The 24,760-nt window shown below is 45.7% G+C and overlaps 2 protein-coding genes across 2 annotated transcripts in view; both read left to right on the plus strand.

The window, feature by feature from the left end:
* Positions 1-1,085: 1,085 nt before the first annotated feature.
* The window catches only part of smg1 (SMG1 nonsense mediated mRNA decay associated PI3K related kinase), a 47,382-nt gene continuing 23,707 nt past the window's right edge, over positions 1,086-24,760 (plus strand). Inside the window, exons 1-31 of the mRNA XM_071501486.1 lie at positions 1,086-1,331; positions 4,498-4,646; positions 5,564-5,716; positions 6,189-6,325; positions 8,200-8,258; positions 8,986-9,199; positions 9,448-9,573; positions 9,674-9,746; positions 9,889-9,986; positions 10,079-10,252; positions 11,587-11,808; positions 12,101-12,202; positions 12,505-12,795; positions 13,533-13,663; positions 14,836-14,997; positions 15,098-15,216; positions 15,339-15,426; positions 15,537-15,638; positions 15,793-15,933; positions 16,751-16,977; positions 17,459-17,658; positions 17,731-17,892; positions 18,811-18,968; positions 19,080-19,213; positions 20,062-20,373; positions 20,499-20,640; positions 20,905-21,055; positions 21,345-21,465; positions 21,729-21,974; positions 22,348-22,499; positions 23,992-24,127. Coding sequence (XP_071357587.1) covers positions 1,255-1,331; positions 4,498-4,646; positions 5,564-5,716; positions 6,189-6,325; positions 8,200-8,258; positions 8,986-9,199; positions 9,448-9,573; positions 9,674-9,746; positions 9,889-9,986; positions 10,079-10,252; positions 11,587-11,808; positions 12,101-12,202; positions 12,505-12,795; positions 13,533-13,663; positions 14,836-14,997; positions 15,098-15,216; positions 15,339-15,426; positions 15,537-15,638; positions 15,793-15,933; positions 16,751-16,977; positions 17,459-17,658; positions 17,731-17,892; positions 18,811-18,968; positions 19,080-19,213; positions 20,062-20,373; positions 20,499-20,640; positions 20,905-21,055; positions 21,345-21,465; positions 21,729-21,974; positions 22,348-22,499; positions 23,992-24,127 — 4,759 coding nt within the window. The 5' untranslated portion in view covers positions 1,086-1,254. The remainder of the gene's footprint in view (positions 1,332-4,497; positions 4,647-5,563; positions 5,717-6,188; positions 6,326-8,199; positions 8,259-8,985; positions 9,200-9,447; positions 9,574-9,673; positions 9,747-9,888; positions 9,987-10,078; positions 10,253-11,586; positions 11,809-12,100; positions 12,203-12,504; positions 12,796-13,532; positions 13,664-14,835; positions 14,998-15,097; positions 15,217-15,338; positions 15,427-15,536; positions 15,639-15,792; positions 15,934-16,750; positions 16,978-17,458; positions 17,659-17,730; positions 17,893-18,810; positions 18,969-19,079; positions 19,214-20,061; positions 20,374-20,498; positions 20,641-20,904; positions 21,056-21,344; positions 21,466-21,728; positions 21,975-22,347; positions 22,500-23,991; positions 24,128-24,760) is intronic.
* On the plus strand, positions 22,864-23,977 carry LOC139634740 (dynein heavy chain-like; the record flags this gene model as incomplete). Its single annotated transcript, XM_071501348.1, has 2 exons — positions 22,864-22,960; positions 23,603-23,977. Coding segments are annotated over 2 exons (297 nt in total), but the record flags the coding sequence as incomplete, so codon positions are not given.

Consider the following 24,760-nt stretch of genomic DNA (forward strand, 5'->3'; position numbering starts at 1 on the left):
ATAGCCCCTACACCATTTTCTCACAGCAGCTCTGAGATCTATGCACAGCTTTCAAATAGTGTCAGTCAGCCATGGGTAAGGCAGGTTAGAGTGGTCAGGTTTGTGGATGGAGGACACAGGCTACCCAGGCATGAGGTCAGTGTAGAGCAGAGAGATTCTGTAGCAACAATGACCTCTAACAAGGAAAATGTGCTAAAAGGAGGTAGAACGGAGGTGACCATAGAGGAAAGGTGGATAGGAGTTGCGGAGGTTGCAGTTGAATTAAACCAGAAGTGGTGGGATGGATGGCAGTTTCAGGAGGCATACGGTGAAGTGAATTAAATAGTGGACCTAGAGGTGCAGGGGTGTGACTGTTGACAGGCTGGCAGTCTGTGGCACAATTTTGGGTGAGAGTGAGGTCAAATTCTTGATCAGAGAAGGAATAGCCAATTGTAGACTTTATTAATTGGGATGTTATTCTACAAGAGCATATAGAATTATCATTTATTTTCAAAAGTTCATTTTATTTATATGAAACCTTTAAATATCTGAATTAACATGGAACAACAATCTAATATATTCATAATGTATGAGTCTTTACACAGGGATAAAATAATAGGTAATTATCTGAAATGGAAACAAACTTCTGCTGAAAGACGTTCTGCTAGACAAGCTACGTCAGAGAAATCTGATAATAAGGAGAAGCTTGTTCCACATTGACAAGCGCAGACAGTGAAGATAATTAGACAGTGGCTGTGAATAAGATCAGTGTCGGATTTATTCTTGTTGTTTGTTTGCTGCCTGATAAATGAAAAAGAAGAAAAAAAGGGGGGAAAGTGCTGAAATATATCTGAACCAGCGTAAGACACTTCTGTGTCTGTCACAATTAAGAGCATTTTTGAAATTTGATAAATGGCTTTTAATCTCAAATGTTTAGGTAGGAGTAAGAATGGAAGATTTTTACTTTCATCTTTCACTTAAATTCAAAGTCTGACTTTCAAAAGTTTGATTAATATGACCCCAGGACGAGCGGAATAATCTGACGAAGCCGACGCTGTAGTACATGTGGTGCTTCCAGAAGGTGGCAGTAATGCAACGTCAAGGATGCCACCTGCCGTTCAACCTCAAAGAAGAAGAAGGAACCTACCTTCAGCTAGCTACAACGACGAGTAGCTAACCGACTTGTGGGACTTGACAAAACCTAATAGTGAAAAATAATCCTGAGGAGAGACACGGTAACCGCTGCCAGCGGGTCATGCAGCTCTCTAAAAGGTAATGAGCCGTAAAGCCTCGGGGTCTCGGCTCAGCGGCGCCCACAAACTGCAGCCACAGTGGAATGACTGGCAGGCCAGGTTGGTGTTGGGCTCCGGGGGAGGCTGGGTACAATAAAGCGGTGACTCTTTGGGCCTGTGTCGTGCTGCTTTATGAACTTGTGGCCACATGGGAGAAAAATATTGTGTGTGTGTCTTTACCATGACAGTTAACGCTCAGGGTTGTCTAGCTGTAATGTCCTTAGGTCGTACTCTCGACGTAGCCCGTCACGCAGTACACCCGGAGCCGAGCGTTGGCCGTTAACGAGCCGCCTCGCGGAGCCCTGAGCGCAGAGCTAACGTTAGCTCGCTCTGTGTGGGTAGCTTTGATTAGCTACATGTTGATAGGGTGCTGCTAACTCAGTTAAAGCAGAAGAACAAACGTGACTTCCTGTTAGCCCCAGTGACGAACCAAGTTAGTGATTTTAAGTAACCACAGGGTGACAGAGTAATGAGCTGTGGTTGTTATATTTGTGGGCTACGGCGTTTAGCCGGTTAGCGTTACTACGGTACTGTTTGCACTGGCTAATGCTAGCCAGCTAATAGCAGGAAGACGCCACCCTGTTCTAACGTTATCAACTTCCCAGAAAACTTCTGGCTGTAGTTTTAAAACGTGTTCACAGAAATGTATGACGGCGTCGGTCTCGTAACTTTTGAGCTCATAACAATTAACTGTAAAAGTGGACACGGCGGTTATTGAGGCAGTGGGGTCCAGAGTTAGCGTCACATGTGTTACCGTAGCTCATTTCATGACATCTGTACCACCAGGTGCAGAGTGATCCTTGTCAGGGTGGCTGCTGCCCCGGGGTCGCAGCGGTGGCACCAGTTAATTTGTGGAATCTGGATAAATTGAACATTTGTTTGGTAAAATGCTTCACTGGTGACTCCTGTACCTTTACCAAGCCTTGAGGCCCTGTCTTGACACAGGGGCCCCGTGTCAAAATACAGTAACTTGCTTTTAATATTGGAGTTGACAACTTGCTTAGTGCAGAATTATTTTTGAGTATAGTCAAAGTGTCACAAATGATAACTAAATTGTAGGTGCTGTGTGAGGGAGCTGGATATTGGCCCAGTAGTTAATTTTAGCCTGAGCTCCTCAGGTAGGTTTTTCTGGCCCTGTGTATCAGCTCTTCACAGACAATTTGTAACTATCTTGAACAAAGGCTGAAACAACACAGGGCTACAGGTTAACACATTGACAGGGCGAGCAGAGCAAGTGTAATTCTAAACGTGTTACACCAAAAAGACACTGCTGCAAGTTTTCCTCAGCCATCATGTTAACCCCCTGTTGACCTTTTCCATTTTGACTGACTGCGTGGTGGGAGTAACAACTGTCAGCCACATGCACTGAGTTTACATTCAGTACAAGGGACACTTGATTGAACACAAAAATTGTAAGGGTTAAGGTAAAAGAACACAGTCAGAGCAGTTTTTTAACATATAGACAGTGATGTGATCCCACATGGAACTCCCTCACTCCACAGACCTAAAGACTGGCTCAACTGTACTTGTCTGTTTTGGTTTTCCATACGGCTAAAGTTGTGGATAGTACCTGGTATTCTTTTTTTGATAAATGATACCAAACAGTGATGAATATGCTGTAGATTGGTCAGAGAGAATCATCACTACTGCATCATCACTGCAGACGATACCATGCGGTGGAAAAATGGTGTTACTAAGTACAAAACAACCTGTGCATTAGTTAGGCCATCTAGAAGGGGATAACCACCACAGTAATGGTGGCATCAGTCCAGAGGTTCTACGTTTTGTGGACAGCGTATAACTTGACACATGAGAAGAAAGATGTGTCCATTGTTCAGGGTTTCATAGCTTCATGTTGGGACAGTTGGAGTCCAGTTTTAGCTACTGGCTGACAGCCATCTGTGTGTACAATGGCTGACCAGGTGACACTGTGTGTTGTCTGTCTACACACTGTCTGTTCATTGTCTTATGGTCCCTTTGTTATCACCAGTCAAGTATAATCCTGGGCAGAGTTGTATCCAAGTTTAACTACAGGCATTTGAACTCTGAGCTGTTCAGCCTTCTGGCAGTGTGGTAATTTAACACTACAGTGAATGTATTCTGTAGTATGTACAGCTTTTTAAAAAGAAAAAAAACTTCACTTTTATAGCAGAGGTTTAACTACATTCATTTCCTTTGGCTGCACAGCATTGGCTTATATAGCTTTGATCTGAAATACATAATTCAGGTGATGCTGTGCGGTCATCCCTCCTATCAGTTATAGTGAGTACTTACCGACACGCTGAGGATGGAGGATGTGGTGACCACCGTTTTCAGTAAAAAAAAAAAAAAAAAAGTTAACAAATTAACAGTAAGGTGGTGCCCAGACTGTCATGCACTGGATGAGTATAACGGGTATTTCACATGTTTTAAATTGCATAAACATTGTGCAGGTGACTGACAAGAGATTTAACTAGAAACTAGTACCTGGTTATCTGATGACTCCTGATCTATGTAGTGGTTTGTCAGGATCCACAGATTTAGGCAGTAAAGGTGGGGATGGGAAAAAATGATTTATATAACAATTGTGATTCTTGAAATCAATTCAGAGTCCAGATTCATTAATAATTTATATGGTCTCTTCTGGTGACACACACACACACACACACACACACACACACACTCTCTCTCATCAGGGTTTGTCCTCAGTGAAGGAAAGTGAATGTCTCATACAGACAATACTTCTACACCACCACCTTGAGATGACTGTGGAGTGGCATTTACTGCACCACTGTACAGCACTTGTAGTTCGTTGTGATTGTGTGAGGAAAATGACTCAGTCCACTGCCAGTTTCACTTTCTGTTCCGGGTAATGACGGATTTTCAGTGGGACTCCTACACAAAAGTACCAAGACTTCCAGCCAGTGATGGTGGTCAGTAAACGATCCTTTAGCTTCATTATTCTCACTCAGACAGAAGACTGTAACATACAGCTCGCACATTATTGTAGTTACATGTTTCAGATAATTAAGAAGCTGCACCATGCTCCACCACATGTTTCTCTGCTTTACTGTTGAATTGAAGAATCAAGAATCCACACTGAATTATGTTTTTCTCAAAGGTTCCCTCTCCTTTCATTTGCAGAGTGAAAGATAAGATGGGGACCCAGCACCAAATGAAAAATGAAACCACTATCTTCAGATATAGGACCTAACTTTTTGTCGTGTGTGTCTGTCCCTGTGTTCAGAGTTGACAGTGTGTCATCCAGCCAGGACGCAGTGAAGTCCAGAGAGCTTGGTTCAGGAGCGTTGTACGACGTGTTGCCCTCCACCTGCCCTGAACAGCCCGCGGTGCCCAGCGATGCTTACGCTGCTGCAGATACACTCCAGGAAGAGGGTGAGGCCTGCTGGATCTCTTATCAGATATGCTTTAGATTTCACACCTGGATCATCAAGAGTTATTACAGCGTCAGACGTCTCCTTTTGAGTCGTGTTTTGTATTAAATCTGTTTGCGTTTGTGGCTGAGAGGCGTCCAAAGTAAGTGGTGTTCAAGAGGCTGTTCAGACCTGCAGACAACACTGTCACTGCTACAGTCATACCCCTTGCGCCAGTTTAAGCAGAACTGAAGTGAACTTGAAATTAATATTTTTTTCATTCATCCTTTTTCTGCTGCTTATCCAGGTCCTGGTTGTTAGTTAAATTAATTATGTCATCAGGAATTATTGTTGTTTAGTGCTGAAAAAGATCCTAATCCCAGACTATATTATCTGTATTTGTTTCCCGTCATGCTTCAATACTTTGACTGGTATGAGCCTGAAACACATATTTCATTGTATGTGCTATAAAAGAAAAGTCTTAAATGTGGTGAACCAGTTTCATCATCGGTTTCATTATTTATTTCATAGGCTAACAGACTCAAATATAGAGTGGTGGTCAGGTTACTGATTTGGGTTTTTCCTGTACCAGAAGGCAGATTTTTATAGACTGATCTGATATGAGAGGGTTTGGCTCCTTCACTTCCTGGTTTAATGAACTAAGTTAAAATTCTTTGTCAGAGACTGTGGTGATTATTCAGACGTGAGACCAGATATGTGAAGGTGCCGTCATATGATCTGTGCCAGATGCAATACAGAGATTTAGAGTCCCTACCTGAGAAAAAAACTGTTCATGTTGATGCAGATTTTCTAACTTAAATCAAAATTTCAAATATACATTAAACAAAAGTTGCTTCTCTTTGTTTTGTGCAGTCTTATGTCTGCCCAGGCTTTCTGTGTCTTAAACTGGTTTATTCCAACATGGTGTGTGTCCCGTAGGTGGATATGAAGCTGGTCAAGGTGTCTGTGATACTACGTTTGGTTGGAAGTCGCTGGGGCAAGAGTTGAGGCCCAATGACGTGACGACGGATTTGACTCCTTTTCAGCATGGAAACCGTGCTTTAGCTTCAAAGGACATGAGGAAATCGCAGGGTAAGCTCTCTGACACCTATCAGCTATTCTCAGACCATGCTCAGAGCAGCAGATAATCCAGATTCAAAGAAACTGAGGCTAAATTCTAATTAGTGAATAAAATAAAACAACAGCTGAGAATTAGTCTAAAGAAAACCGAAGTCTCATTTAAAAATAAGGATTGTGATAGATCTGGAGGATCCTACAGTTTCATAGTCAGTGAAGAATATAATGGTGAAATATTTTATTTGTATTTTACTGCTGATCAAATGTATACGATGGCATCTCAACACTGACTTCTGCTGGCAGTTTGAACAAGACAAGGGCAACATGGTTTGGACACGATAAAAGATAATTTACAACAAAAGGTTATGGTTGGGTCACGTGATGCTAAACACTGCTAAATATAAGCATTTTGAATGTGCACATGGCAGCGTGTGATGGTACCGAGACGTGAGAGTGTCGTCACTGACGTGTGGCGCTGTCGTTGCAGACAGAGGGGTGGCTCACTCGGAGGAGTCTCGGCTGGCCAACCTCCTGCGCCGAGTCTCCAGGGAGGACGATCGCGACCGCAGGCTGGCCACCCTCAAACAGCTGAAGGACTTCATCAGCCACGGAGAGAGTAAAGTGGTCAGTCACATCTTACTTTTGGCTTCACACGAACGCCTCCCAGGCTCCACATTGTGGTGTTACGGAAGTGTTCACAGGTGTCACTCATCACCGTAACTGACCAGCTGCCTCAGACTCTATTAAACAAGCAATTCACACCCGCTCACACCTAGTAAGACACATGCCAGTTTCCATTAACCTGCTTAATGTTCAGTTTGAAATTCTGAAAATAGAATTTCATCTCGAATGCTGTAAAAACATGTCTCAACTCGTGAGGTGATTTTTCCAGACTATTAAACAAAGCAATGTTTCACAAAGGTGAAATGGAAACACTTTTCCGCAGAGTCACATGACTAGAGTAGTCACATGACATCCAAAAACATTGCTGACTATTATCTCTCATAAATCCCTGATGTGTAGCTGCTGACAGAGATAACAGGTTTGTCTTTCTGTCATTAGCTGCACCAGACGCCATCTTCACCTTCAGTAAAACACTACACCAGCTGCTGTGGAGGAGGAATCGTCCCAACAATTAGCAGATGCTGGAAATCAGTCGCCATGTTTAATTGGAACAATATCACGAGAGGAGAAAACTCAGCTTTACTCTCATAACATCTGTTGCAGATTCACAATTGTGTTTTGTCGACTGAGCTCAAAAAGCACTTCTGTTTTGCGCAGAACTGAAATGGAAACACAGCAACTGTCTTCATCCATGATGATGATGGGACTGTGACCTTGGAGGTTCTTTTTAATAAAACTGAAGGTGAAATAACATTGACACTCACTTCAGATGCAGCTTCATCCTGGTTATTAGTATCTGTCAGCTGCAGATTGTTACATACATGATGTTCAGGGTCAGTCAGTGAAAATGATCACCACCTGCTTAATGTTTTGCTGGTGCATTCTCCACTGAAAGATTCTTAGCTCTAATTACCTAAGACTGGTAAATAAGTTTGCCAGTTTTACCACAGGTGAACACAGATTAACAACACAGGTACGAACTGAGCAGGACAGGGCTGCAAGCAGCAGGGATGTCATGAAGCTGTTGCACACACAGTGTGTTAACACACACATATATCCACACCTCCATGCAGTCAGTGTACAGCAGCAGTTTAAACTAACTCGGTGACAGAAGGTCAGTTTGATATTTTAACAGATTGAACAGTGATGACTGTAGCTGCTAATGTTGTGAGCACCCTGCTCATGTTATGAGCTGTCACTACATTAGCCTAAATACATTAGCCTGTTTGGAGCGTAGCTACAACAGATGTCAGTGTCACAGACACTAACAGAAACAAGTTGTTAATATAAAGTGAACATCATATGAAACCATTTGGTTGTAAATCCTTTGTGGTCGACGACTGAAGTCTTGGACCTACATACAGTAGGGTCCAAAGGTCTCATTGAAGTGAATGGGAGGGTGGTCTCAGACTTTCAGACCCCACTCTTAATAAAAATAAACTGACTTCTGGTTTGTTTCCCGCTGTCCTCCAGCCAGCCTCACTTCCTGTTGGTTCAGGGGATCTTTGTGTTTGTTCTAGGCCCAAACACACACTCAGCTGAATTTAGACTTGTTAGTTAGGAGCTTGAATCAGTTTGACCATACATTTTAAACTGTGTACAGCAGTTTGTTTACATGTGAGAGGCTGTGTGTACACTGGGTCAGACTGTTATGGACATTATGTTTACGGAAAGGTGAAGAATACTGTGGTTTACCTGCGACAATCTCTGTCCTGCTGTACTGTCCTAAAATGTAGACACAGAGTGTATGTCTGAGTCCTACAGTGTTCACCCAGTTTGGTTATGATCACACTGATGGTGAACACGTCAATATTTAATTTCAAATGAAACAGAATCTAAGTACTCACTTAAGACTTGTGTTTTCTCTCACACAGACCCTGGTCAAACAGTTGGACACCATCCTCAGCACCCTGAATGACATTTTGAATGAGAGGTAAGAGGAGGCTGTGTTTATTGGACTGTAGGAGGAGTGGTTGGATCAGTTTTCTCTCTTCTTGATGTGTGAACTGGGGCTGGACCAGAGAGTCCACCCGAAACATCAGTTCATGAGAAAATTTGCACCAAAATTTGCTTTAATTTAGTAGTTTTACATTTAAAATAACCATCTCAGTGAAATAAGGTCGTTAGTTTAATTTCAACAGCCTAATGAGTGTCATGAGTCTCAAGGGGGTGCAGTGCTCACTGTAGACCCCTCTGTGGCCCTGTTCAGACCCGGTGTTAACCTGAGTCTGAGGTGTTCAGCTCTGAGTTCGTCTGTTCACACCTTATTTAAAATGAGGCTCCACATGAGTGACCACTTGTGATCTGACGACAGAGACAGAGAGACAGAGTGTTGGACAAATCAGACTTTGTCAGGGGACGTCAGTTGAGGAGGCGTTCCTTCAGTGTGACCCAGGACACATTCGCGTTCACACTGCTTATAGAATGTGTCCACATGCGGTCCAGACCACCTCAGAATGTGGTCTGAGTTATCGGATCTCAAAGGTGTCCTGAGTGCGTTCACACCTGAACTCAGAGCTGAACACTGGTGATCCAAATGTTATTACCAGGTATGAATGGGGCCTGTCTGATGACATTACCAGACCTTTAGAGCACAGCCTGCTGTTGCAGCAGTGCCTCCTCTCTGACTCTAACTCCTGTGGTGGTGTTGGTGTGTGTAGCAGTAAGCTGCTGTGGGAGCTGCGTCAGGACGCTGCAGCCTGTCTGGGCCTCCTTTGCACCATGCTCAGCTACGAGGCTGAGCGCATCTTCAAGTGGCTGTTCCTCAAGTTCACTTCCAGCAGTCGAGACGAGGTGAAGCTGTTGTACCTGGTGGCGGCACAGCGTGCTCTGGAGACGGCTGGAGAGAGGAAGGCCTTCTCTCATGTCATGCAGGTAACCACCCACAGAGGACTCTGGCTAGCCTAGGACTTCAGTCTTTTTTTATGTCATGTACATTTGCTGTACTGTACTTTAGGGCATGTGAGGTTGGGTTCTGAGAGCCTGGTCCATTTAGGATCTGTGAGTAAAATGCTGTGATGTTTAATGCTTCAGGCCCAGTGAATCTCTCCCCTCATGCTAGTACAGAGAGAGGACAGTGTGTACTGGCTGGTGTTGTGGTCTGAGTGTGTTGTGTGTTTCAGCTGGTGATGAGCAACCTGCAGTCCATCCTGGAGAACGTGGACACACCTGAGCTGCTCTGTCAAAGTGTGAAGTGTATTCTTCAGGTGGCTCGCTGCTACCCACACGTCTTCAGCACCAACTTCAGGGTGAGTGTTTCAGCAGCGGCTGGTGCTGCTGCAGATGTTTGAGGCACACAGGTCACCTGAGGTCAGATCAACACTCCTTAAATGTTTGCTGCCTCCACAGGACACAGTGGACATCCTGGTGGGCTGGCACATTGACCACACACAGAAGCAGTCCCTCACTCAGCAGGTCTCAGGTCAGTTTCTTATTGTGTCAGTGTTCAGGCTGGAAACTTGTAATTCAGTGTGATTAACTTAACTCCTGAGTTCACTGCACTGCCTGTGTGGACAAGCTGTGTGCTCTTCATCTGCCACTCTGCTCCTCCTGTCTGTGTTTAGGCTGGTTACAGAGTCTGGAACAGTTCTGGGTGGCAGACCTGACCTTCTCCACCACTCTGCTGGGACAGTTCTTGGAGGATATGGAGGCATATGCAGAGGTGAAGTTAGTCCAGAGTCAAATCTTTGTCACTATCGCTTAGAGCTGATGAGCTCTTTGTCAGAGACTTGACTGAGTCTGTCCTCTGTTCAGGACCTGAGCCATGTGGTGTCAGGTGAGGTGCTGGATGAAGACATCCCCCCTCCCTCAGTGTCACTGCCCAAGCTAGCTGCTCTGCTGAGGGTCTTCAGTACAGTGGTCCGCAGTATCGGAGAGAGATTCAGCCCCTTCAGAGGACCACCCATAACTGAGGCCTACGTCACTGATGTAAGAGCCCCACACTGAGGGTGGAGCAGAGTTCATTTTGCTGAAGGTGCACCGAGATCCAGTTGACTCAGGGGAGAATGAAAACATGTCAGTGTAGAGAGGTGGTGGTGAGACATGGTCGTTAGTATTGACATGTTTTGATTTAGCTGTGTCACTGCATGTTTGCTCAACTCTCTCTCTCTCTCTCTCTCTCTCTCTCTCTCTCTCTCTCTCTCTCTCTCTCTCTCTCTCTCTCTCTCTCTCTCTCTCTCTCTCTCTCTCTCTCTCTCTCTCTCTCTCTCTCTCTCTCTCTCTCTCTCTCTCTCTCTCTCTCTCTCTCTCTCTCTCTCTCACACTCACACTCACACTCACACACACACACACACACACACACACACACACAGATCAGACAGCAGACTGGCTTCAGAGCAGAGAGGATGAAACAGTTACATTTCAAGTTGTCGAATACAGTTGTGTCAGTATGAGCAGTTTATCAAACACCTGCTGAAGAAGCAGAACATAAACGTGGACGTGTTTGACAGCTCTGCCTGCAGGAGCTCACTGTCCCTCTCAACCTACAGCTGCTTCAGTCTGATTAGTATCTGAACATTGAGGCTGAAACCCCGCAGCCCCTCTGCTCTGTCAGTGTCTTCACATCAGCAAAGAGGGAGCAGGACAGAGCAGAGGATCAGCCACAGGGATGGATTCAGTTTATTGTTAAAGGCTCTCAGTATTCCTAAATCGTGACGTCCAGGGTAACAGGAGGGAACCAGTGATCAGTCTTAAGTCATTCTAATGGTGTTTGCAGCCCATGTGTGATTCTCAACAAGCCTGATATCATTAAGTCAAATAATAAAAAAAACTGAGTTATAACTCTGTTATTGTCAACTTGTTTGTAGTAACCTAATCTAGTCTGTAGTACAGGGATGGTGAAGGCTCTCTAAACACTGAAGTAACTTTAAGACTTGTCTTAAAGTTACTTGTCAATCTAAATATAAATCTATTTATTTTCCTCTTCATTTATAAGATTAATTTTATCGATTATCTTTTTGTTGTCCCAACGCACAGATGGTTATCAGCCTGTTTATCTCCACTCCCAATGTGATTGAACAGATCTATAGCAGATATAATGAGGTTTATGGACATGTCTTCCAAAGTTGATTAACTTTTCTTTATTTTGTATTGATGTATTTGTTTGTCATATTTGCAGCTGTAAAATGATCAGGAGAGGTTGTTAAATCTACCTCCTGCCTACTTGATACGGACATGTCCTAATAAACTTGTATATGTTCCAGTCAGTGACTGTAAATGTCTCACCTGAGTTGTGTTTTATTCCTCTCTTCTCCGTTCCTCAGGTTCTGAACCGGGTTCTGGCCTGTGTGACCACAGCGAAGCAGGTCCAGTTCTCCGAGGCGGTTCTCACAGCAGGGAACGAGTGTGTGGGTGTGTTGCTGGCCAGTGTGGAGCCCTGTGGTCAGCTGATGGAGGCCGTCCTGGCCTATGGCCTGGACCAGCTGGAGTGCTGCCAGGCCTGTGGCACAGACTACAACCTGGCAGTGTTGAGCCTGCTCACTCTGGTACAGTCACACCTGCTGTTTGTTTCACCTCACACCACACTGATCCAAACACACTATATTGGAGCAGTTCTGGGGCTGTTGGCCGTAGATGTTCTGAGCATTATTATTATTCCCTGTATATTCAGTGTGCAGACGTCTTCTGTAACTTCAGACATGTTGGTGTGAACACTTTTTAAAGGAGACATCATTGTCATGCAGGACTGTCGCTCTGAACTCAGCCTGCCACACTGTGTACATCTCAGAGACAGAGGTGTAAGTATTTCCTCTAACATATTGTTGACTCTGCTGTCAGATTGTGGACCAGATCCACACGAAGCTGCCTGCGTTCTTTGTGGAGAAGTTGTTGGCTCCTGACTCCCAGCTGCTGAAGCTGCGCTTCCACCGAGAGAAAGAGGTGTGTGAGGCATGTTTCATGTTTTCTGTACAGAAAATACATCACAGGCCAAACATAGGTGGTTACCCAAACCCTCCATTTATATGTGGCAGTTGAAGGTGTTTTTAAAACCAACAGTAATAATGTGCTGCAGCAACAACCTCCACTGCTCTGGAGACTTTCCCCAGATGTTTGAACCTGGCTTAGCTACTAAGGGTGAGGCTGCTGGTGGTCATGATTGAGGTGAGGTCAGATAAAACAAATATGATCATGTCATCTAAAGTGTGTGTGTGTCTGTCTGTGTGCGTTCCTGCTCTCCACAGGTGATGTCAGCTGTTCACGGTGTGTACCAGGCGCTGCTGAGCCTGAAAAACATACCGACTCTGGAGGCAGCTTATAAGATGGTACTAGGTGAGATGGCGTGTGCCCTGTCCAGCCTGACGATCACCCTGGAGCCCACTGATAGGGCCTCTGCCCCCGACAGCCTGTGCCCCTCCATCCAGCACCCTGCTTTTGCTTCCCTCACCCTTCCACTGGAGAAGGCCCAGTTCACCCTCATCTTCAACCTCAGCACCCTCACCACCATCGGCAACACCAAGAACTCCCTCATCGGGGTGAGACACTGTACCTTCTGTACTGCTGATCACTGGACATCACAGTGAATAACACCCCAGTGTCACAGCACAGGTAGCACAGGTTAAATGGTTTGTGTTAACAACCAGTGTTCCAGCTGCACCAGCTGCACCAGCTGCAGCAGGACGTACCTAATGTCTTGGTTACCTCTGAAGACAGGTGCAGGACTCACCTGCTGCACTTGAGCTTGGCTAGCTGTTGCTTCACCTGCAGACAACAAGCTTTACACTGAAGCAGCCAGTGAGAGGCGGGAATGCATTTTCTCTGTGGGGGAAATAGTTGTAACGTCCACATGACAGTTTCCATCCAGTCCCACTGTGAGCAGCTGAGTTCAGAGCCTGTGGTGTGGACGTGGACCACACAGTTCATTTTTAATTGGACGTGACTGTTAAACTGCAGTAAACATCTTAACACATCCCATCACCCCATCAACCCACTGTCTGCTGCTGTTTCACAGCTGTTAGGTGGAGTTTTCCAGACAGGCCCAAGGTACACACACACATATTCTCATCAAACAGTGTCAGCACCTTAAGGAGACCTGTTTTTAAGGAGCGAGGAGGTGGCTGTTTATCACTCAGGCTACATGAAACACCAGCTGGCTGCTGAACAGGTTTAATGGTGAATCTGCATCAGGACGTTTTCAATGTTTCACTGACAGATGATGAACTGCTGTTTATGGAGCCATGTGTGTTTTATGTTGTGTGTTTTATCTGTTTAGATGTGGGCATTGTCTCCTACAGTCTTCGCTCTCCTCAGTCACAATCTGATGCTGGTCCACTCTGAATTAGCTGTCTACTACCCTGCCATCCAGTACGCTGTCCTCTACACCCTGTACTCCCACTGCACCAGGTAATACACACACCTGTACTGTGTTCTGCAGAATACAGCAAGTACTGCATAGACTTAACATTGTCCTCTGAGAATGACAACGACACACCTGTACTGAGGACATGTGAGTGAGCACATGAACTTCACAGTTTGTGATGAGGAATGGGCTGCAGATATGTGATGTCCATCAGTCATGAGTCGCTTTGGATAAAAATGAGTAAATAGAGACAGAGACAGATGTGTTGAGTTCTGGTTTCTATCTCCTAGATTTCATCAGGTGCAGATCTAAGACTTTCTGTCTGTGATGTGGTTTTGTTCCGTCCTCTGCGGAACGTCTACCCAACAGGGAGATTTGACAAGCAGAGTGTTTACTGCCTGACCTTGTTGATTTGGTCATTTTTTCCTTGATGTATGTGTATCTGAAACGCATCACAGTCTGAATGCAACGCAATCGTCCCCAGTGGAATCCAGGCATCAGATTACTGTGATAAATGTAATATTATCTCAGTCGTCTTCTCTTATACGTAAAGAAAATAAGATCAGTTTAATAAACTGTAGTTTTCCCTCAGGAAGTTTTATGGAAATGTTAGATTGCCAAGCTCATAAGATGTAATCATGACTTTTAAATAAGTGACTGGGGTTCCTACACAGACACAAGGTCAACGTGTTAAACTGGTTAATCAGATCAATGTGAAGAGGCTGTGTCTGAAAGGTGCTTTACAGGGTGCTCCAGTGTAGTTCTACCACACTGCATAAAATTTGGGCATAAAACAAGAGTCAATGTTGAGTCAATGGAGAGGCTGAGATATTCTGACTTTTAGTTCCTGATCTGCATCAAGCTCCACAACCTTCATCATTTTACAACTTCTCACAAGACCTGTACACCTCCAGTTTGTACCTCAGGCCTTCAGTTAGAACGAGTCACCTGACCTTCATGTGTAAAACCAGTGGAGCGTTCCTTTATTCACCTTAGCTACATTCAGACGAGTCACTGGTGCAACCCATCCTCATAGTGCTGTTTGTGGTGGGTTCAGGAATATGTTCTTCTTCTGTGGTTTGTATGTGTTCCCTGAGGAAGTGCTGACACTGACGTGTTGTCAGTTTGGTCAGAGTGTTAATGGTCACAGTGACTGCTGTCATTAACAGTGACGTGTCTGCTCTGTGGTTACTCTGTATCTTCTGTTTGTGTCCAGACATGATCACTTCATCTCATCCAGCCTGTCCTCGTCCTCTCCCTCCCTGTTCGACGGCGCTGTCATCAGTACAGTGACCACGGCAACTAAGAAACATTTCAGCACACTGCTAAGCCTTCTGGGAGGTCTGCTGGCGAAGGAGCACCTCTACCCTGAGGCCAGGTTCTTCCTCTCTGTCTGACTCAGTTTAATTTGGAGCGTTTCTAAGTACAGACAACATTTAGTGGAGACAGCTGCTCTGACTCTGTTGTGTTGGTATTAGGAGGCTGCTGCTGACCTGGGCTCAGGAGATCTCTGTGCTGATGAAGAAGTCCGACACTTACAGCCCTCTCTTCTCCCTGCCCTCCTTCAACAAGTTCTGCAGAGGCCTGCTGGCTAACGGTGAGCCCAACATGTCCTCCACATCCATCAGAGATCTGGTCACCTTCCGCAGGTTGACGGGTCATTTTCAAAGACACATCAGCTTTGTGTTCAATGTTCGTCCTCCTTGTTTCTCTGCACAGCTCTGAATGAAGACCAGAGTATCTGTCTGCAGGCCTGCCACAGCTTACAGGTCCTGTCTTCATCTCTGTCCACTGAGCTGCTGCAGAGGTGAACAATACGCACATACACACACACACACACACACACACACAGTAACAGAATTTAAAATTTCATCTCTAAGTTAATTGTAATCTTGCTTGTCTGTGTGTGTCCATCAGGTGTGTGGACGTGTGCAGAGTGCAGTTGGTCCACTCAGCAGTGAGGGTGAGGCAGGCCTACGGCAAGCTGCTCAGGACAATCCCCCTTGATGTGGCTTTGAGGTAAGACCCTGGTCCGTCTTAGACCTTTGGACTCCACTGTATGAACTGAAGGACGCTCTGATGTCAGTCAGCTGTCACTGTAGATGTCAGTAGATTCATTCCCATGTTCAGGTGTTATCAATGAGGTGTGTGTGCTTCTTTTGTCTGTCCACAGTAACCACAGCCACCCTGAGATGAGGGAGATCTCTCTGGCCATCCGCCACCACATGAGCCGAGCACCAAGCAGCACCTTCCACCCCCAGGACTTCAGCGACCTCATTAGCTTCATCCTATATGGGGTCCTGCACCGTGGAGGGTACGTGTCACAGCGACAGGGGTCAGCTGCTCAGATTTTAGACTTTTTTCCGCACTCCAGGTACAGAGGTGGATACAGCAGCTCACTGTTGACAGATTATAACACTGTGTTAAACCTCACTGAGCTCAGCTCATACTGAACTACTACTGTGGGGTCTGTTCAGTTTTCTATATGTAACATTAATTTAACCTCAGTATTTATTTAGTGTCTTTCGTCATTTTCTGATTCCTCGAGATCAAAACTTTTTCTCATCTGTTAGTGAGGAGTTAGACACACTGGTTCACAGAGGAGAGAAAAGGTAGAAGAGATTTATTTATTTATTTTTATTTTTATTTTTCCGAATCAAGACATTTTTAACCCTCTGAAGCCCGCAGGAGTGTATACACTCCCAAATATCATCTTGTCTTTAGACTGTAATTACTCTGTTGTGGTCTGAGTTAGACACATGTTGTTTCTTTACATTAAACTGGAGAATTGTCAGTTTCCAGTTCTCTAGTAAACTAGAGAACTAGTTCTCAATAAACTAATATGTAAAGTTAGAAAAGATTTGGATGGTCCTACCTTTTGAACGGTGCACTGCTGCTTTCTCTCTGTATGTTTATCAATCAAGTTTCATCCGCCATCTTTGCATTTAGAGTCACGCCACTGAATTATCCCTTTTTACAGTATACAGAAGTCTTGATTTAGTGACAGATATAATTGTTATTTATTAGCTGAGGTTGTGCTGATTCTGAATCTTTGTGGATCTTGGTGAAACTTTAAAAATGACAAATAAAACTCAAATGTATGGAAAAAGCTTCACGTCTCATCACCACAGGAAGGACCCCTGGCTGGAGCGTTTGTACTACAGCTGCCAGCGGCTCGAGAAGCGGGATGTCCGAGGAGGTGCAGACAGCAGCAGGCCGGGAGTGGTTCCACGGGCGCTGTTGAAAACTGAGGTGGTGCTGTGGCAGTGGGCAGTGTGGGAGGCTGCACAGTTCACCGTGCTGTCCAAACTCCGAACGCCACTGGGCCGAGCTCAGGACACCTTCCAGACCATCGAAGGTAAAGGACACGATGAGTCTGTGTTCACAGTGACAACCTGTGCTGTTGTCACAGGATTTTGTAATGTTAATAAAGGACATGTGGACATGGTTAGATAGAGATAGACCCAACCAGTCAAGGCAGACGGCCGCCCACCCTGAGCCCAGTTCTGTTGGAGGTTTCTTCCTGTTAAAGGGAGTTTTTCCTCCCCCCTGTCGCCAAGCGCTTGCTCGTTGTGGGAACTGTTGGGTTTTTTCTCTGTAACAAAGTAAGGTCTTGACCTGACCCTGTAAAGTGCCTTGAGATAATGTATATTATGATTTGGCGCTATACAAATAAAATTGAATTGAATTGAATAGATGGGGAATGATGGTGATGGTAGATGGTGTCCTGGTTGGACACTTCGTCAATGGTTCATGGAGGTTCATGGTCTTCACCTTAACCTCCAGACCACCAGCTCCTCTCAGCCTGCTCTTATTTTTCTTGTGTACCTGTGTTTCAGGTATGATCCGGAGTCTGGCTGCCCACAGTCTGAACCCAGAGCAGGATGTTGGAGCGTGGGCTGGTGCTGGAGGTGACGGCGACGGTCACCACTCCAATCAGCTGCGCCTCGCTCTGCTGCTTCAGTACCTGGAGAACCTGGAGAAGCTCATGTACAACGCCTATGAGGGCTGTGCCAACGCTCTCACTGCCCCACCAAAGGTGAGCAAATGCTCTCCTCCCCTCAGTAATAGTCTGTGTATAAATAATGACGACTCCTCCTCTGTGTCTCAGGGCATCAGAACATTCTTCTACACCAACCGTCAGACATGCCAAGACTGGCTGACGAGGATCCGCCTGGCACTGATGAGGGTGGGTCTTCTATCTGGCCAACCAGCAGTGACCATTCGTCACGGCTTCGACCTGCTCACAGAGATTAAGAACAGCAGCTCCCAGGTCAGTACAGATACAGATCCATTTTTATACTGGAGAAGGCAGCTCTCCCCTGACTCTTTCGCAACTTTTACATATTAAACTTTGGCCTCTGAAGCCTCATTAATACTCTACAACCACTGACCACTGTTTAACTGACACAAACACATCAGCGACGTGACTTTGATACAGATGTGAAACACAGCATCGCTGCTTCACTTCAGTCAGCAGAGAGTCGTCCTAACTCCAGAGCAGTGGGTTCATACCTACTTCTCTCACGTTGTCCCCCCGTTGGTGGAACGCACTACCACTTCCTACCAGAGCAGGGGCGTCCCTCTCTACCTTTAAAAGACCCAGACCCAGCTCTTCAGAGAGCACCTTCTCTCCTAGCACTACATGACAAATCTACACTTAAAGAATCGTCACTAGCACTTATTGCTGCGCTAACACTTCTTATCGCACTTAAACTTGATTGTTCCCCTTTCTGTAAGTCGCTTTGGATAAAAGCGTCTGCAAAATGACTAAATGACTAAACAGTTACCTCTCACTGTGCTGGTAAATAAAAAAGTAGATCAGTGTAACAGCTCTGTGGTCATGTCTGTATGTAAACATTAATATTTTTATTAATGCTCCAGGTTGGATGGATCCTTGTACAAGTCACTGCAGCAGTACCTGAAATGTCCCTAATGAATCGAACCTGAATCAAGTCAGAATTTAGGACCTTGTGAGTCAGACATGAATTGACTGAGGGAGTCAGTGGTGATACCTGGTCCTACTCTACATCCACATGTGTGTGCAGACATGTTGAAGGCAGAGGGCTCTGGTGGAGTCTCTCTAGTGTCTGTGTGTAACTTGTAATATCAACATTTATAACAAACATATCTGTGTGTATTTGATGGTATCTTCTGGTGACTGAATGGCATGTTTTTGTATCCTCATCAGGGTGCTCCGGAGCTGGAGGTCCCTCTGACATTGCTGGTGGAGGCTCTGTGTGAGCTGCGTTGTCCTGAGGCCATCCAGGGCCTGGCAGCCTGGAGCCTCACCACCACCGGCAGGAGTCTAGGCTGGCTGTCGTCAGTGGCCTTGCAGGCTGAGGGACGGTAAGCTACACCAACTCAACCAGACACTCTCACACCTCAGCTGAGCACTCAACTGAATCCTGCACATCCACATCTGTGCTTCATTCGTTTGGTTATCCTCTGTGTGCGTAGGTTTGAGAAGGCGGCTCTGGAGTATCAAGATCAGCTGTCTGCGGTTACAGGGATGGACTGCAGCATCAAAAGCTCTGAATGCTGTCTGCTCAAACTCTCCAGCAACATGAGCAGCCCCAAGCACAGCAGCAACGGTAACCACCACCTTTACTCCACACCCACTGCTGTAAAATAAAGTTAGTAACCCAAGATTTGCTACAGCTACATAGCTAACATTAGCAGCTGTTTATTCACCAACATCTGTCTCCAGAGGTGGAGACAAACACCAATGTTAACCCTTGTATCTGTCACATTAGCATGCTAACAGCTAGCCCCAGGTGTCCCCTCTCATAATACCACTTTGTGATAGAAAGTCACTGTAGCATCCAGTCTGCCCTCAGTTCAGAGAGGAGGAAGAGGAGGCACTGATCAGGATATATTCTAACCTCTGGTCTTGTAAACATGATGGCTGAAGTAAACAACCACCATCATCATCACCACCACCACCATCATCACCACCACCACCACTGAAAAAACTTGCATATAGCCCCTTAAACCCTTGAGTTACCAGAACATGAGGTTCCTATTCACCAGCAGAGTGAGTTGAAGACAAAGGACCTCTGCGCTGCTGGATATCTGTGACTCTGAAGCTCACCTGCTCATTGTAATGATGGATTAGACTCAGGTGGAGCACAGCAGGAGGTTTGTGACAGCTGGTATATCTGGACCACAGCTGGTTTCCTTTGTACCCATTTTAAGTCCCAGTCCCGCTGAACAGACATTACCAGATCTAAACCTAAAGTGGACTTATTTAAGACCAACTGTACACTAATATGATGATGTATCGGGAACTTAGCTCCTTGTGTATTTATTGAGTCAACATGTTAGAAGAATATTCTTTCTACTTACCACTGTTAAACACTGTGAAGACTGTAATGCATTGCAGCATCAGACAACTCCTGCTCAAAGAGCTCTTTGTGGGTGGGGGGTTTCCTTCGAAAAGGTGACAGCAGGAAGACCGTGCTGCTGAAGTCCAGTGAGTGCTCTCCTGAGGTGGTCAACTTCCTGGCCAACAAAGCTTGTCAGTGTTACGTGGCACTCTGTGATTGGGCCTCAGTGAAGGAGTGGCAGGCCACCGTCCACACCCTCAAGCAGAACTCCACCAGCCCTGTTAGCATCAGCCTGAGGACGGATTTCAACTACATCCAGGCTCTGAGCTGCTTTGAGGAGGGGGATCTGGCAGAGTGTGGGTCTCAGCTGGAGCTGCTGCCTGGAGAGGACTACAGCTCACTGTCCAGCACCAAAGACAAGCTGGGTAAATGACACCTTTAGAAAATAAGTTTCCTGACTCTGATTGTTTGAAATGAATAATGAAAGAATAAACAATGAGATGTCACTTAGTTAAAAGGTTTAAAGACTTAGTCCACCTGTCTTTGTCAGATCTGAAGAGGCTGCTACCCTCCATGAGTCCAGACCCAACTGAGCTGCAAAGAGCCATCGAGGTGCAGCTCCTTCGAAGCGCTGTCAGTGCCATGACGAAAGCCAATCAGCAGCAGGAGCAGAGGACCACAGCCAATCAAGAGTGAGTATAGCTGTTGAGGTAGAGAAACCTCTATCAGGTCCTGAAGTGTTCAGGGATCCATGTACAGACAGAGTGTACTGACAGTAGCTGGTTTTCTGGTCTGGTTTTTACTGGAGAAGCTGCCGTGGTTAATTCCTGACTGAAACCAGAGTTTCTTATTGTTGGACTAAATACGGATGTGAATAGTCTTTTATTTGCAGCCCAGCTCCACTCATAGCTCAGAGTGGAGGTTCTTGTAGTAAACCCTGTGCTGTGATGTTATAGTACGTTGGTGCGCTGCCTGAAACAGACTGGACGGATCTGCCTGGGTCCTCTTCGCCTGTCCACCCTCACTCTGTCTGCTGCCCTGCCCACCCTGCCCACTCTGCAGCTCCATTGCACCGCCACCCTGGAGAACACACTCACTGGACAAGAAGTATGTTTACACACACTGTTAATATGACTGTGCAGTATGAATGAAATGCATTTACAACAAGAACGTTTGTGCAGCTTTATTTATTGTTCACTGGTTTGTACAGCAGAGAATGGAAATTTAAGTTCATTCTCTGCTCAACACCAAGAACTCAGAGAACAGTGTAGTTCATGGAGTGTGTTGCTTGAACAGAGACTGTGTGAGCCTAAAGCAAACACCTCGACTTTTCAGACCTGTCCAGAAGAGAAGCTGGAAGTGTAATCCCTCCCTGTGTTGTGTGTTTTGTTTGCAGGACTGTGTGATTCCTCTGTCTAGTGAGGCTCTGAGCTCCTGTAAGCAGCAGGACATCCAGCCTTTCCTCCAGGCCCTCAGATACACCATGTTCCAGAGACAGCTCCTCCACAAGCTCAAAGGTAGAGATCAGTGAGAGGGCAAGGTGCAGCACATAGCTGTACTCATGACTCGTGTAAACTCCTCCACACTCCGCATCGTAAAAGTCGATGTCAGAGTGTGGTCACCTGACTCCACATGTGCAGGGGAGTGGATGACATATTCCTCCTCATCATCTTCAGTAATAATGTTGAGTGCGTATAAAAATAAAGAGCATAGATAAGAAAAAGCATGAACCACAAGCACCTGAAGATCCCTGTATCTGTCCACTTTCCCTCTGGTCCAGGTTACTCTTCCTCCGTAGACGGACACCTTGTTGAGCTTTGTTTGACCGCCGTCAAATTTGCCCGGAAGAAAGGCAACATTGCCCTTGCATCCCACCTGCTCAGCCAGTGCAGTGACGGGACACTAGAGGAGAAGCAGCAGGACGAGCTGAGCCCGTCCTTCAGACGCATCAGTCTGGAGGGAACTCTGGGAGAAAAGTGGGGGCCAGAGCTGCAGATAGAGAAAGCAAAGGTCCTGAGAACTGCAGGTGAGGAGCAGCAAGCACTCAAAGTCTGTGCACTGGTATTATTATGATTTCAGCTACTACAAAGCTGGAAATCTTTATTACATGTGTCCAGCTGCAGCACACAGCCACAAGAATAACATTTCTCACCACAGTGTTGAAGACAGTTCATGTGAATATGTTAAAGGAGCTCAGAGAATGAGCTCTTGTGAACCAGCATACATAACCTAGAGATACAGGAAACTGATTTTTGAGGAGGCTAACAAAGACACAAAATCCGCTGACAGGTGAATTTCCATGTGACTCCAGTAGCTCAGCTGTCAGAACCCACTGCAGTGTGTTGATGTTGCTCAGGTCACTGTGCTCAGCTTCCTCTAAGCCGTGTCTCTGTCCTCAGGTCAGTCCATGACAGCCATGGAGATGCTGAGCAGAGCCGCTCTGTCCTACTGCCATGTGGGGAAGAATGAAGGCGCTGCCTGCCGCTCACTGCTGACGCTCTGCAAATGGCTGCTGGCTGACTGGAAGGACATGACACCTCAGCTCAAACAGGTACGCTAACCTATCACTACAGCTCACCTGTCATCAGTACAGTACAGCTCACCTGTCATCAATACAGTACAGTTCACCTGTCATCACTACAGCTCACCTGTCATCAGTACAGTTCACCTGTCATCAGTACAGTACAGTTCACCTGTCTACAGTACAGCTCACCTGTCATCAGTACAGTACAGCTCACCTGTCATCAGTACAGTACAGCTCACCTGTCATCAGCACAGTACAGTTCACCTGTCATCAGTACAGTACAGTTCACCTGTCATCAGCACAGTACAGTTCACCTGTCATCAGCACAGTACAGTTCACCTGTCATCAGCACAGTACAGTTCACCTGTCATCAGCACAGTACAGTTCACCTGTCATCAGCACAGTACAGTTCACCTGTCATCAGCACAGTTCACCTGTCATCACTACAGTTCACCTGTCATCACTACAGTACAGTTCACCTGTCTACAGTACAGCTCACCTGTCATCAGTACAGTACAGTTCACCTGTCATCTGCACAGTTCACCTGTCATCAGTACAGTACAGCTCACCTGTCTACAGTACAGCTCACCTGTCATCAGCACAGTACAGCTCACCTGTCTACAGTACAGTTCACCTGTCATCAGTACAGTACAGTTCACCTGTCATCAGCACAGTACAGCTCACCTGTCATCAAGTACAGTACAGTTCACCTGTCATCAGTACAGTTCACCTGTCATCAGTACAGTACAGTTCACCTGTCATCAGCACAGTACAGTTCACCTGTCATCAGCACAGTACAGTTCACCTGTCATCACTACAGTTCACCTGTCATCACTACAGTTCACCTGTCATCACTACAGTACAGTTCACCTGTCTACAGTACAGCTCACCTGTCATCAGTACAGTACAGTTCACCTGTCATCTGCACAGTTCACCTGTCATCAGTACAGTACAGCTCACCTGTCTACAGTACAGCTCACCTGTCATCAGCACAGTACAGCTCACCTGTCTACAGTACAGTTCACCTGTCATCAGTACAGTACAGTTCACCTGTCTACAGTACAGTTCACCTGTCATCAGTACAGTACAGTTCACCTGTCATCAGCACAGTACAGTTCACCTGTCATCAGCACAGTACAGCTCACCTGTCATCAAGTACAGTACAGTTCACCTGTCATCAGTACAGTTCACCTGTCATCAGTACAGTACAGTTCACCTGTCATCAGTACAGTACAGCTCACCTGTCATCAGTACAGTACAGTTCACCTGTCATCAGCACAGTACAGTTCACCTGTCATCAGCACAGCTCTACCTTTTTCCTTTGGACTGAATTCAGTGTTTAAAATGTTGTGATGATGTCACTGAGGTGTTCATTGGTTAAAAATGACCTCACTCACTCTATTTAGCTGTCCAACATAAAGCAACTTTTCTGATTGTACTGTATCCCCCCTGAACACCCAGTGTGCTCTTGGTGATGATTTTATCAAAGACTAAATTAACTGGACTGGTGATGTCACAGGTGGTGAAGAAGTCAGGAACCGTAAATTCATCCAACGCTGTGGGCAACATGTCACCTCTGAGCCGGAACATTGCTGCCCTGCTGGAACTGCCCCTGGAGGACCAGGGCATCCCCCACATCATCGCTGAGATCTCAGGTAACATCTACAGCACAGGCACATCTGGATTAATACAACACAGTTATGGTGAAGTCAACACACGTTGAAGTCTTCAAACCTCTAGACAAACTGAGACACATCCTGATAGGTCCATATTAGAGGAATAACATCAACTTAGTCTGAATGAATTCACTGATTTTTGTAATAATGGTTAAAGCAGAACTGAACTGGGCTCAGTACAGACCAGTGACAGAGTACTGTGCAGACATACTACAGTCGTCCTGTAATTCATCTGCAAAGACGCAAATATTCATCTGCTGTTTAGAGTTAATGACCCTAACCTACAGAATAATGTTACCTTAAATGTCATTATGTTCATAAAGAAAGACGCAGAGGAAGAAGATGCTTCCAAATTCATTCAATTCAATTCAATTCAATTTTATTTGTATAGCGCCAAATCATAATATACATTATCTCAAGGCACTTTACAGGGTAAGGTCAAGACCTTACTTTGTTACAGAATAAACCCAACAGTTCCCACAAAGAGCAAGCGCTTGGCGACAGGGGGGAGGAAAAACTCCCTTTTAACAGGAAGAAACCTCCAACAGAACCGGGCTCGGGGTGGGCGGCCGTCTGCCTCGACCGGTTGGGTTTAGGAGAAGATAGAAAGAG

Source organism: Trachinotus anak, unplaced genomic scaffold, assembly GCF_046630095.1.
Source record: "Trachinotus anak isolate AG129_WGS33_773 ecotype Australia unplaced genomic scaffold, CSIRO_AGI_Tana_v1 ptg000017l, whole genome shotgun sequence".
NCBI classification, from domain to species: domain Eukaryota; kingdom Metazoa; phylum Chordata; class Actinopteri; order Carangiformes; family Carangidae; genus Trachinotus; species Trachinotus anak.